This window comes from Budorcas taxicolor, chromosome 13 (genome assembly GCF_023091745.1).
Source record: "Budorcas taxicolor isolate Tak-1 chromosome 13, Takin1.1, whole genome shotgun sequence".
Classification (NCBI taxonomy): domain Eukaryota; kingdom Metazoa; phylum Chordata; class Mammalia; order Artiodactyla; family Bovidae; genus Budorcas; species Budorcas taxicolor.
Window position 1 is genome coordinate 7687788 of NC_068922.1, and position 14689 is coordinate 7702476.

The 14689-nt window shown below is 40.4% G+C and overlaps 1 protein-coding gene across 1 annotated transcript in view; it reads right to left on the reverse strand.

The window, feature by feature from the left end:
- SEL1L2 (SEL1L2 adaptor subunit of ERAD E3 ligase) overlaps nucleotides 1–14689 on the reverse strand; it is a 91063-nt gene that overhangs the window by 45514 nt on the left and 30860 nt on the right. Inside the window, exons 3-4 of the mRNA XM_052651129.1 lie at nucleotides 13538–13640; nucleotides 7981–8143 (exon numbers count right to left, since the gene is read on the reverse strand). Of these exons, the coding sequence (XP_052507089.1) occupies nucleotides 7981–8143; nucleotides 13538–13640 (266 nt within the window). The remainder of the gene's footprint in view (nucleotides 1–7980; nucleotides 8144–13537; nucleotides 13641–14689) is intronic.

Genomic DNA, 14689 nt, shown 5'->3' on the forward strand with positions numbered 1-14689 from the left:
TTTTCAGTGGGAGAGGACGTCTGTTGTTTACTTTAAGGATAATTCCTTTGTGGGGGAAGAACGAATATATAAATTTAACTTTTTATTTCTTTGTTAACAAATTAAGAGATGTATATGTATTAAAAATTAAAATTCTAATACTTCTGAGGGCTTAAATTTTAAACAGCAATGCCCTGCTCTTTTCTCAGAAACTCCCTATTTTCCTCATAGAAAACTACTTTTAATTATTGTGGCTGTTTTCTGCTGATAATTACCATCATTAGGACTCCTGATAAATTGCTTCTACTTGCTGCTAATTTATATATTTCACACATTTAGCTATAGATTTGCTACATGATAGATAATAATTTAGGTCATCTACATGACTTTCTTCTTTTTTCTTTTTGCTTCTCTTCTCAATAGAGTCATAACATTATTTTTGTCAGAATAATTGTAATAGTCTGTTTTGGTGTTCTTAATATTTTCAAGCTTCTGCTCATTTGTAAGTTTATCTTTCCTATCACCATTTTAGAGGTTCATTCCACACTCTTTTACATATCATTGATAATACACCTTTCTTTCCATAAGTTCAGTGCAGTCACTCAGTCGTGTCCGACTTCTTGTGACCCCATGGACTGCAGCACGTCAGGCCTCCCTGTCCATCACCAACTCCCAGAGCTTGCTCAAACTCATGTCCATTGAGTCAGTGATGCCATCCAACCATCTCATCCTCTGTCAGCCCTTTCTCCTGCCTTCAATATTTCCAAGCATCAGGGTTTTTTCCAATGAGTCAGTTCTTGCATCAGGTGCCCAAAGGATTGGAGTTTTAGCTTTAGCATCAGTCCTTCCAATGAATATTCAGGACTAATTTCCTTTAGGATGGACTGGCTTGAGCTCCTTGCAGTCCAAGGGACTCTCAAGAGTCTTCTCCAGCACCACAGTTCAAAAGCATCAATTCTTTGGCACTCAGCTTTCTTTATGTCTGACTCTAACATCCATACATGACTACTGGAAAAACCATAGCTTTGACTAAACAGACCTTTGTTGGCAAAGTAATGCCTCTGCTCTTTAATATGCTGTCTAGGTTGATCATAACTTTTCTTCCAAGGAGTAAATGTCTTTTAATTTCATGGCTGCAGTCACCATCTGCAGTGATTTTGAAGCCCCCAAAATAAAGTCTGCCACTGTTTCCAATGTTTCCCCATCTATTTGCCGTGAAGTGATGGGACCAGATGCCATGATATTCTTTTCTGAATGTTGAGTTTTAAGCCAACTTTTTCACTCTCCTCTTTCACTTCCATCAAGAGCCTCTTTGGTTCTTCTTCGCTTTCTGCCAAAAGGGTGGTGTCATCTGCATATCTGAGGTTATTGATATTTCTCCCAGCAATCTTGATTCCAGCTTGTGCTTCATCCAGCCCTGCGTTTTGCATGACACACTCTGCATATAAGTTAAATAAGCAGGGTGACAATTTACAGCCTTGATGTACTCTTTTCCCGATTTGGAACCAGTCTGTTGTTCCATGTCCAGTTCTAACTGTTGCTTCTTGACCTGCATACAGATTTCTCAGGAGGCAGGTCGGGTGGTCTGGTATTCCCACAAGAATTTTCCACAGTTTGTTGTGATCCACACAGTCTAAGGCTTTGGCATAGTCAATGAAGCAGAAATAGATGTTTTTCTGGAACTCTCTCGCTTTTTCGATGATCCAACAGATGTTGGCAATTTGATCTCTGGTTCCTCTGCCTTTTCTAAATCCAACGTGAACATCTGGAAGTTCATGGCTCACGTACTATTGAAGCCTGGCTTGGAGAATTTTGAGCATTACTTTACTAGCGTGTGAGATGAGTGCAATTGTGTGGTAATTTGAGCATTCTTTGGCATTGCCTTTCTTTGGGGTTGGAATGAAAACTGACCTTTTCCAGTTCTGTGGCCACTGCTGAGTTTTCCAGATTTGCTGGCATATTGAGTGCAGCACTTTCACAGCATCCTCTTTTAGGATTCTTTTCGGATTTCTTTTCATGCTTCATATTAAGAACAATTTGGTATTAGACACAGGAGGAGGGCATGGCAACTCACTCCAGTGTTCTTGCCTGGAGAATCCCATGGACAGAAGAGCCTGGCAGTCTACAGTTCATAGCGTCTGAAAGAGTAGGACACTACTGAAGTGACTTAGCACGCACACACGCACTCAGCTAATAGCTGATGGAATATTTGAAGAGCACAAGGTCATAGGCAGTGTCCTGTGGTGGACTGCCAGAAAATCTTTCACCTTGGCATCAATCCATTAGTCTATACTCTTTATTTACTATTATCAAAGCCCACATTTCTACTTTTTCATCTAGTTTATGGTAACATAATCCAAGACTTTGTTAGATGTCTCCCTAAAATCAGGATACAAGGTCTGATAATTTCATCAAAACAGAAAATGAATAATTTCTTAAACATTTTGTTATAATTTCAAGGACAAAGAACTATGTTACTTTTTAAACTAGGAAACTGAATGCAGAGAGTTCAATTCCTAAAAGCATAATAGCTCTACTATGTGGTTTATAATTTGTCAACTACTTAATTCATGCACTAAAAAAACTTACTATACTGTCAGTTTCTCTTTAGTCTCAAAGGTTCCATTTTTGGGAAAGTTGATCATAAAGGCTGTTATTACAAAAGAAAGGCTGGAATCCTGGTACTCCTCAAACCTCTATAGTTATGTTTAAAATGGTTAAATTGGCTCCTTGCAAAAATATCTTTAGCCAATGTTATTGGCAAAATAATTTATTTTTTCTTGCAGCTCTTAGCAATTTTTGACTCTGCTCAATTTAGAATCTTGTGTATGTAGAAACTTTGATAGAACACAAATATACTGACCTTTGTATAAGAAAGTGAAGATACTGCTCTACTTAGTTGATCATGTATTTTAAGATACTTTCGCCAACACTGAATCATTTTGTGCAGAGCCTACCACGCTTTTTGGCCTGATCCTCTTGGAGAAAATTGTGAGGTTGGGAGGTTGTGCATTGTGTGGGAGTTAATTTTTATCCTATGATTGCGGGGGGGAGGGTGCTTTATCTGTATAATGCTCAGACTATAAAGTAAGGAACTAAAACCATGACTTTTGAAGCCTCAAATAATCAACTCAAAGAGCACGCTTCTTTCTTTAGCAGAAAATAACGAGTGATTTTAAATTATTTCTCTGGAGGGCTCCACTTTTTTTTCACTCTTTAAAACATGCCAGGCACTCGTGGAAGACAGAAGATGTCATGGGCTATCATGTAGTAAATATGCCAATTATAGTCAGGGTTGTCCTATTTCTTTACAGTTGGGCATTGTCACCTAAAATTTTACAGTAATAAGTTTTTGGTCTTCGATATTTTCTGAGATGAGGCTGAGGTGCAATGAGATGGATTATAGAATGATTAAATCTTAACCTAGACAAAAAAATGCTGTAAGTTGAAGAGAAGCTATGCTATAGTGATGACATCAATGGTGGTTTTAAAAGGTCAAACTCTGCAAATTAGATTTGTTTATCAGACTCTGATCTCAACCACTATGCTGTGTTATAGTAGCTGGGATTTAAATTTAAAGAGTTAAGTGTAGAGGATATTTTAATCAATTTCAAAGTAAATTACTCAGGTTCCATATTAACAGTTTAAAAATTAAATATTCCTCCTTTTACTTTTTATATAAGAAATTAAAAGAGAAAAAAGATCAAGCATTTAATTATTGTAATTATTTTACAAGTCTTGAAAGCATCTGTGGTCATTCTTTTTAGATTAAATTGCAAGCCGAAAAAAATGTGAATCAACCCTGATGAAAAACTCAGTTCCTTTTTGTACCCTTAATACAAAAAGATGATTTACATCAAAAAAAAAATGCTCTACACAGGTAGTCCTAGAATTATCAAAATGATTATTTGATACTAAAATGATTTTTTTTTTCAGTTGTAGCACAGTCCTAATAATCATTACCATGATTCAATTAATTTTAAGGTGATACAATGTGAATGATCCATTTCTTGATTCTTAAAGCAAATGAGATTTAGGCCCTACCTTCTTGTTTGGCAAATTAACAAACAAATTTTCCTATTAAAATGGTTCATCACTATTAAGAAAAGAGTGAGCCTTTCTAATTCTGAATTTCTGCTTCCTAAATGAGAATCAGAGAAATAAAAAATACCTAACTACCTCTAGCTGGTATAGTGTAGTATCTTATAAGATCCTCTATTTTTATTTTTGCTTGCTCTTTCTTCAGTTTTCACCATTTTCATGAAGACTAATTCATGAATAGTTTTTTTCAGAAGGTACAGTTGTCTTGAAAATCAGTTCAATGAACTCTGTTCACAATCTTAATTGCTTCTATTGCCCTTATTGGGATTTCTTTCAGTTTATTTGGATTTCTGTCAGATGAACCATTCAAGGTGCATGAAAAGAAATAATTATGCCTCTTTGCCTCCATCAGTTTCCCTTTTATACGTAGCTTGAAGCTGCCTTTCTCCCCCTATGCCCTCAATGCCACTTTATAATCTGAATTCACATCTTTCTTGCTTTCTTTGTTGAACCAGGGCTCCACGAGCCCGCTGGTGCCTGGCTTCTCCCATCTATCCCCCTTCAGCATTTCCAGCTGCCCTTGACCTCTCCCCCAGAGACAGGTGTCCTTGTTCTCTCTTTACCTCTGTCCCTCTCACCGTCCTCTGCTGTCATCTCAGTACACAGTTCAGCTTCTTCAGCCACATTTCTGTTGCTGCATTTTCCCAACAGTTCCCAGCAACGTTTCCTATATCAACCTGGCACAAACAGCTTGAGAGGAAAGGTGGTCACCTGGCCAGTCCTGTTAGAGAACTGTGATCAATATGGCATGTGGCCAGCCTGGTCCCAGAAACCAGTCATCGAACAAAGCAACGTTTGTACCACAGAATATTTTTAACCGTGCTTTGTACAAGGAGATAAATCAACTGCACAAGGACTTGCTGTTGGAAATAGATTTTCCTGTAGTGATGACTGGGATAAAAGTTAAAATTCCAGACTCGAATCCAGCATCCATTAGAATAGAATCCAGCTGTAGCACTGGACCAGGGTATCCTCTAGGCCCCCTGCCCATCCAGATAACACTTTGGCTCAATATCATGGGAGCTAAAGTGAGGAAGGGGAGTCCGAGAGAAGAATAAGAGTGTTCAGGTTGTCAGGGAGAGCACAAGAGGAGCTTGGGGCAGAGACTTTTTCCAATCAGTATCGCAGCACTTCAACAGTGTGGCTGAATTTTGCATATCAGGTTAACGTTGGCCTTTCAGGTGAAACATTTGTCCTCATCCACATTTTGCTTTCTTGCCCTCCTTGTCTGTGGTCCATGCCACAGAACCATGCTACCTAGAGTATGTGGAGTAAAACTCTGATGTCAGCTCTCAGTCCATATGTTTAATGTACCAATTATGTTAATTTGGGATTTCTTTTCTGGGAGTAGTGTTTTGACCTTGCATCAGATATGTCATTCAAGTTCAGACAAATCCTTCATGTTGCCTATATCCAGTATTCTAGACTGAGTGTAAATGTTCCTTCATCCTTGAAGCCTTTTCTACCTGCCCCAGGCAAAGCCAGTCAGACACTTTTCCATGCCTAAAGCACTTTATACCTTAACTCTAGTCCACCTAAACTGTGCTGCAATTATTTGTTTATATTTAAGATTGGCCCATAAGGACTTTGACCTATTAATTTTTTATTCCCATCAACAAGATTGTGTGTGGCACATAGTAAATGTCCAAGAAACCACTGTTGACTTAATTAATATACCCACTGACAAAGCACATGTTCACTAGTTCATTACCTAGGGGTTAGGTAATATTATTTGTAGTGGTGGACATGATAACATTTGGTCTGTTTTGGAACTTTATATTTTTGATTAACCAAATATGGGATATATTCACAGGGAAAGAGATCTATTTGGGTTGGCCAAAAAGTCTGTTCATAAGAGCTTATGGAAAAACCCAAATGAACTTTTTGACTAACTCAATATGATATATTATTAAGTGAATCAAGAGCTGATTAGGAAACAGTAATTAAAGCATGTCTCATTTTTGTAAAACACATTCTACAAAGTTATAGAAAAAATTCTAGAAGGATAATAGAATAATAATAATTATATATATATTTTTTTCTGGTGGATGATTATAAAGTTACAGGTATAGAATTAAGTGCCTTCACACACTGTTTTAATTCTCACAACTTTGTTCATTCATTCATCATGAATTAATTCACTATTGAGCTATATTTTTTTCTGTCCCAGGCCCTGCACTATATTTTTAGAGATACAGTGGTGAACCAAATAAACACAATATCTGGTGTTTTATCACTATCCTAACTCTACAGATGAAAATTAGGGACGTTGCCCCACCCATCAGAGTTCCCCTGGTCCAACTTCTGGTTCAAATGAATGCAGTCTCACAAGAGGCTACACCTGTCAGTCTGCTCAGGTGGACATAGCATAGCAACCAGAGTTTGCCAGAGGGCAGCATCAGTCTCCTTTCGGTAGGAGTCCTTGTAGCTGGTCACACAGTCCTCTAGCAGCCCTCATCTTTAGTGCTTCAGATGACAGACCAGACTCAAGGAGATGAGATCTACACTGGGGGTGTGGCAGCTGCCCTGACATAAAAGCCTCATTCCCTGTGTAAGAATTCCATAGGCATAGTCAGTCCATATTGCCCAGGGTCCCTGTACGTATAGCTCATAAGAGTTTCTCCCAAGGTAGTTTACCAAGCAGAGGTCATTTCAACGATAAGTAATACTACCTGGAAACATAGAGAACATTTTATTCCTATCATATCACCAGGGAAACACAAGTAGAGGGTGAATCAAAGGTCAAATTCTCACGCAGAAGGGGAAAGGGTTTTGTTAAGTGGAAAGTGGTAGAGTGGATTTGAAGTTAAATCTGTCTGATTCCAAAGCTTAGCTTCTACATTTACTTGATGGGAAAAAAAAAGTAATCTCTGGGAAGAAAGCTTTTAGGTAATTTTTACTCTCTCCCTCAAACTTTCTGAATTCACAGGGTTGTTTTTTTTTAAATTGTAATCAGTATAAATTTCATTTGTAATCAGAAAGAAGTGTTTTCATTAAGAAGACCAAGAACATGAAAACATACTTTTGCTACCACACTAAGTACAAGCAGCCAAAAACAAAACAATGCGTGCGCTTCCTCTGTGATGATGGTGCTGTAAAAAGGGAAAGAAGCCAAACAGAAACACAGAGTGGTCCTGACAAGTAGTGCAGTCAGGATGGCTGGCTTATGAGAGGCTTTTTTTGTTTTGTTTTCATTGTTTTCCAGATTTTCTATGAAATGCTTATGTTATTCTGGGAATAGAATGAAATGTTGGTTGGTTGGTTGGTCACTAAGTCACGTCCTACTTTTGTGACCCCATGGACTATAGCCCACAAAGCTCCTCTGTCTCCGGGATTTCCCAGGCCAAGAATATTGGGGTGGGTTGCCACTTCCTTCTCCAGAGACTCTTCCCGACCCAGGGATCACACCTGTGTCTTCTGCGCTGCAGGCAGATTCTTTACTGTTGAGCTACCAAGAAAGCCCCATAAAATGAAACACACATTAAAATAGAAAAGCAAATTTATATAGCTTGTAAAATATTTAAACCAGGCAAACATCATCCTAAACAAATAGATTTAGTTCCATATTTCTTTGCATAGGTAAATACAGTGTATTTTTTAATAAAATTTAACTATGTTAGGGGCTTGGAGTTCTCACATTATTTTAAAACACACATGTGGACGTGGAAGATGGGAAGGGGGATTAGAGAGCAGCTCTGTTCCACTCCTGAAAGTCACCCAGGAGCTAGAAGGACTTGCCCCAGGTTCCTGCCTTGTGTCCTGATGGAACATTTAGGGCATTGCAGTAACTTTCCTAGGCCTGGGCTTGTGCAGCAGAGGCTCAACTCCTCTCACATGTTATTTGTCCATAGTTATTTCAGGAGGTAGCTATTTAAGATTTAATTTTCTCTCAAAACTCACGTTTTGGGCTTTATATGATCCTTCCTTAGCCAAGGACTCATATAATTGGATAGCTGCTGTAATGTTTTGCATGCCAAAATTTCCAAATAGCAAAGCATCAGCCATTTTCTCCATAGCTTTCAAGTTTCCCAGATCAGCTGCTTTGGCAAAGAATATGTAGGCTCTGTTTCAAGAATATGAAGTTAGAAGTGTGAGTATCAAAAATGAAAATTTCTGCTCCTCCTGCATTCTGCTTCTAACAAGAAGGACCCAGTTGACATTGCTACTAACACTACAGTTTCACTATATAGTCCATTACATCTCTATACCAGAAGATTTTTATCAGCCCTAAGCCAGTCTAAGACTATAATTTCAAATATATCTGACAAATAATGAAGCTGCTGAAAAGGAGAAATATGTAAGCTATATCATCCATGCTTCAAGCTTATAGACCAAGTGGAGTGAAAAACTGGGGCATTTGTCCTAAAATAGTAAACCTTCCCACAATAAATCCCATTACTTATGAGTGTTTGATTTATAAAATGAACTCTGAACAATATAATTAAAATCAGTTTTAAGAAATCAAAACTGCAATGTCACACCTAAGAAGTTCTCATGATTGAGAACAGCTGTCCCTTTACATTCCAAAATATTTTTCTGAAGCAGAGCGTATTCTTTAGCACAAGCAGACTCTGGAAAAACAATAACGAAACAAAACTGTAATGATTTTTAGGGCTTTAGAGTCTGATTGACTGGGTTAAAATCTACCATTAATTAGTTTGAGAGCTTCAGGCAAGTTACTTAACTTCTCTGTGCCTCTGTCATCTATAAAATTGGATAATAATAGCATCTACTTTATGGGGCTGCTGGGAAGATTCAATGAGATAATCCATGTGAAGTTCTTGGCATACTGCCTGATATACAGTAAGCCCTCAATAAATTCAGCTATAATTATTATTAAGACTATTGCATAGAAAGTTTTATGGCATGGTAATTGTTCTCCTATAATTTGTGGGTAAATCACATAAAGTTACTGATTATAAATATAGACACCAGAGGATTGCCTTGCAGTATATTTTATGAGTCCTGGTCAGAAGTCACCCAGACCTGATCTGTGTAACAAGTAGTGATGGAGAGCCTTGCAAGGTCAAAACTTGTGTTGGAGACAGAGTGCTCTGAGGATTTATTTTTATTCTTATCACTTCCCCTTTGGTAGCAGTAAGATCACAAAGCATTAACCTCTGCCTGTGACCTTGACTCAAATACAGGAATAAACACACAAATCTACCATAGCTACCAATTCAGAAGGATTAGGAGATTCAGCTTTATACACCCCTACCCATGCTGATATTAAAATAAGTTGCTCATGGTCAAAGGCTGGAGCCAAATAGAATAGGCCAGAAGGGCCAAGAAAGAGAGATATCCAGGTAAGCATTAGGGTCCTGGATGGTAAACAGAGAGTAGATCACAGTGGAACAAAAAGAAGCCAGGAGATCTAGCAAAAAAATAGCTGTGGTCAAATCAAGTGTAAGTTCTGGGGGCCAGAAAGCAAATAATAAGAGAGAGGGTTTCAAAGGTCACTGAATGCACGGGTCTGGCATCACGGGAAAGGTATGGCACCAAGTACAGATTCCCCGGAGCTCTTCTGTCACATGGCTTGTTGCTGCAACAACACAGTCTGCTGGGACTAGAAGGGCACCAACATGGTCCAGAGCAGAGAAACCTGAGATGGACTACAGGGGGCAGGAGTACATGTAGTTGCTGGTCCCAAGAGGCAGCAAACATTTGCAAAACCAGTCCCTCCAGGTGGCTTTGAGTCTGAGGGAGGAGGGGTACCTCTGTCCCCTATCAGGGCAGTCCAAGCTGATATGTGGAATACCAGAAGCTGGACCCAGGGTAGAAGAAAAGTCATGGCAAATTAGGTGGGATTAAGATCTGGACTGCAATCCCCACGAGGGAAAAAGTAGGAAAAACTGGGAAGGAGGGGTAGGTCCACAAAAGAAAGTTCAGTTAGGTGTCTGGATTGTCTCTAGAGGATTTGGTGTTGGATGCTTGGGGGGGTACTGGGGTAAGGAGAGGCTAAATGCATCTCTAGGACACGTCAGATTGGAGAAGGAAATGGCAACCCACTCCAGTATTCTTGCCTGAAGAATCCCAGGGACAGAGGAGCCTAGTGGGCTGCTGCCTACGGGGTCGCACAGAGTCGGACACGACTGAAGCAACTTAGCAGCAGCAGCAGGACATGTCAGAGGCTTATCTCCAAACCTTCTTCGCTGATAAGTAATTCTTAATGACAGTTAACCTTGGATATCATGGAGGCTTCTCAGCTCTTTCAGACAAGTTTGTGTTTCCCTGACATATGCTTGTTTAACATCTGTACTTCTAAAACCACGAGCTTGTTCAACAATTTTCCTCGCATACATACGAAGAGACTGAACAAATGAATTAGACCAAGATGTGGGTGTGGATGAGGCAAAAGGACTGGCAGCACCTGTGGCTTATGCTACCCTCAGTGAGGAGTGGTGAGGCAAGGAGCAGGCAGGGCACAGGATGAAGAGTAGCAAAATGACTCCCCTTTGGTCTGGGGGTGTAGCCTTTTCTCTTCCCTGACCAGAATCTTAGAGATGGCTAAGTTGGCTGTAAAGCAGACAATCCTGAACACTGAAGGAGTTTCACACATCTTGCCCACAAACTCCTGGGGTCTCTGGTTATGAAGAGATTTGTTTTCTGTTCTCTGCTGCTACCAACCTAGAACAGTCAGCAGACTCAGGTTTATGTACCCTCTTACGTATCTGTGCTACTGCACACATAAGCTGTTCTTCTGGGATTCTTGGGCAAGGACTGGAGCAGGATAGGTTGGGAAAGAGTAATCTGAGATTGAGTGATACCATGTAGGCATGAAGGTTCCTGCACTGGTTAATGGCCCTGCAGTGAAGGGCTGGGTTTCTCCCCATCCTTTAAGTCAAAAAAGGAAGGCACCTATCAAGGTTAAGCAGAGCCTTCTAAGAGTGATGTTGTCCCATCAGGCTGAATCTAGGAATCCCTTGGACTTAATGGGGCCCCTCACCTTGGGTTCACCTGCTAGGTTGAATCTCAGGGACAAGCCCTTCCCAGAACGCCACTGTTCTCTCATCCTGCTAGGCTGGGCTCAGGATTCCCTGTCCTTCTTACTCATCTGCTCAGTGGCACCCAAATGAGCTGACTTCCCTCTAAGGCTGGATCGTATTTTTGGAGCTTGGTTTAACTCCATCATCATCATGACAGTCCCCAGGGACACTTAGCATGAGGCTTGAGTTTTTGCTGAGGATGGTTTCTTTTGCTCTTATTCAGTTCAGTTCAGTTCAGTCGCTCAGTCGTGTCTGACTCTTTGCGACCCCATGAATCGCAGCACGCCAGGCCTCCCTGTCCATCACCAACTCCTGGAGTTCACTCAGACTCAAGTCCATCGAGTCAGTGATGCCATCCAACCATCTTATCCTCTGTCATCCCCTTCTCCTCCTGCCCCCAATCCCTCCCAGCATCAGAGTCTTTTCCAATGAGTCAACTCTGCGTATAAGGTGGCTAAAGCACTGGAGTTTCAGCTTTAGCATCATTCCTTCCAAAGAAATCCCAGGGCTGATCTCCTTCAGAATGGACTGGTTGGATCTCTTTGCAGTCCAAGGGACTCTCAAGAGTCTTCTCCAACACCACAGTTCAAAAGCGTCAATTCTTTGGTGCTCAGCTCTTAAGTGCTTCTAATTTAACTTTCCCTAGAGAGAGGATCAAATGCCTTACTTCATTTTTCTTGTCACTTTGGAAAAATCAAAATCTTTTTGACCTTCTATTTCCTCCTCCATAATCTGGGGATAATAATTTATGTTTTACAATATCATTGTGAACAATGAAGAATATCCCACAAGTCACACAAAGAAGAAGCTTGAAAAATGGAAGTTGTGATGTTGTGATAACCAGGTTCATACTTAATCCCCGCACCCTATCTTCTAGACTCACGTCCATCGAGTCTGTGATGCCATCCAGCCATCTCATCCTCGGTCGTCCCCTTTTCCTCCTGCCCCCAATCCCTCCCAGCATCAGAGTCTTTTCCAATGAGTCAATTCTTCTCATGAGGTGGTCAAAGTACTGGAGTTTCAGCTTCAGCATCAGTCCTTCCAAAGAAATCCCAGGGCTGATCTCCTTCAGAATGGACTGTTTGGATCTCCTTGCAGTCCAAGGACTCTCAAGAGTCTTCTCCAACACCACAGTTCAAAAACATCAACTTTTAATTTTAAAATCTTTAAAATTAAAAAAATAAAAAACTATAAAAAAATAAAATAAAATAATCTAAACTATAACAATAAAAAAAAAACAACAACAAAAACATCAACTCTTCGGCGCTCAGCCTTCTTCACAGTCCAATTCTCACATCCATACATGACCACAGCAAAAACCATAGCCTTGACTAGACACGACTGAGCGACTGAACTGAACAGAACTGAACTGATCCTCTACACTCTTACGCTCGTCTCAGAGGCTTTGAGCTTTAGGAAAGAATTCATGGACTCTGCAGCTGCCCTGCCTCAGGCTGGCTACCCCAGCTCTGGGAAGCATCCCATAGGGCTGGTATGCCTAATCCGCGTGAAAACAAAAGAAGCAGGATTGTTGGAGGTTCAGAGTTTATTCCTTCTATTAAGGTTCAAGACACACTTGATTTCTCTTCCACACCTTCCACTTACCAGTTAAAGGACTAGAAATAAAAATGGCAAACACTTATCTCCTTATTACTGTGTATCGGACATGGTTCTAAGAGCTAGACTGCATTATCCAGGGCACAAGGGGTTAAGTAACTTTCTCTGTTCCACGGCCAGGAAACAGTAGAGCCAGAGTTCGATTCCAAGGTTGTGACTGGAGACTTGGTAGGACTTCAGGTTGTGCCTCTCTCCTGGGGACGGGGGGTAAAGATAGCTCTGCCTCCCATTTAGACAGAGCAGAGAAGTGAAACGAGAAACGGTGGCCGCGGTGTGAGACCACATGGCCTCTGCTTGATCACCTCCCAGCTGTGGATTTGTCATCACCTCCCTTTACCATCCTCGCATCTCTGTCCCCAGAGTTTCAAACGGGGTAAAAATGGAGCTCTTCTTAACTCATAATTCTGTTCTGGGGATAAAATGGCATCACGTACATGAAAGTGTTCTGAAAACCATAAAGCGAGGCACAAAAGCTGTTAGGCAGCATAAAGCATTCTAAAACAACTACTCCAGTTCAAACAATACATCTTTTTTTCAAATAGTACATATTTTGTTTCACTTGAGTCAATTAAAGCCAAAACAATACTTTTGCTTGAATACTTAGATCAGTGCCTTTATTCTGCATTTCACTTAATGTGTAGGGACTGCGGTTTCATATATAAGGTCTTCCACATGTTTAGGCTGATAATTTGTAGGATTCTTTAAACACCATTTGATCTTTTTAAAAACAAAAGTTTATAGGCAAATAAGCTTATTTGTTATACCAATAAGCTTTTAATGACAAATCAGATTTTGGATTGCTCTCTTTTCTCAACCTGGAAATTGCACTTGGCTTGAGTGCTGGGTGGACTTACTCTGCTTTTTGTTTCTGGCTTTTAGACTGCTGGAGGATCTTGATGCCCATCTTAAAAAGCTGGTCTCCTTCATCCGTGAAATTGTTCTTTGCTTGGTTTTCTACTGTATGTGGACAAACAAGGAAAAATAACATTATTTTGTGTTTTACATTTTAAAAATAATGTGCTGGCATGTTATTTTGGGGTTTGCTCTGCTTATTTTTTAGCCTCTGCATTTCAAGATCACCCTACCTTTGGCTAGACGGTAGAAGCTGTCTACAAAAGTATTCTCTTCCTCTCTTTTGTGAAAGGGTCTTGGAGGATGGAGGAGAGAGATGGATGTTTCTATGATAGGAGGGAGAGAGATGTCCCCAGTCTGAAAAAGGGGTGTAACGCCCTGCAAGCAGAAGACAGGAAGCAAGGCCTCCGAGGGAGGCGGTGGCTGGGTGCGCCCTGCTCTCTGGGCCTTAGCTCCCTGGCTTCCCAGTGCTCAGCTCTCTTGTCTGAACCAGAAGATATCATGGGCAGTGTGTGCTCAGGATTGGAGGAGAAATGCTCTCTCATCCTCCCCAGAGTCTTTCTAAGACCTTTCTAGCCTGACTGAGAACTGCTGGGGATGAGCGTCAGGAATAAGTGGGCAGGGTAGAAAGCACAAAGGAGGGGATCAATAATAATTTGCCTTGTGGGATGATATCTCAGAGTAAAATTTTATCATATTTAAGGAAACTAAGAAACATAATTTTACCTGCTACAATAATAATACTTCTAAAACATTTATATAACAATTCACGATTTTCAAAGCATATCACCAGTTTACAGATGGGGAAAGCTGTTTAGAAGGAAAGTCTGCCTTAGAGCCCCCACCCCAATGCGCGCACACACACACACACACACACACGCACACGCCCTTCCATAGCATCACAGTGCCTCTTGAAGCCCATTATGACACTCACTGAAACCTCGGATTAGGTGAACCACATGTGAAGCCATTTTAAAGGACAGGCACTCTGGGATTTGATGCCTCATTAACAAGACCACAAAGAAATTTTTAAGTGGTTCTTATTTTTCTTCCTCCTGACATGCTATCAGAACTTCCCACTTTCTTTTGTAAATTAAAAAAATTACAATTTACAATCCAGTTTACAATTATTTTGAATGCTTAAAGTTATCCAA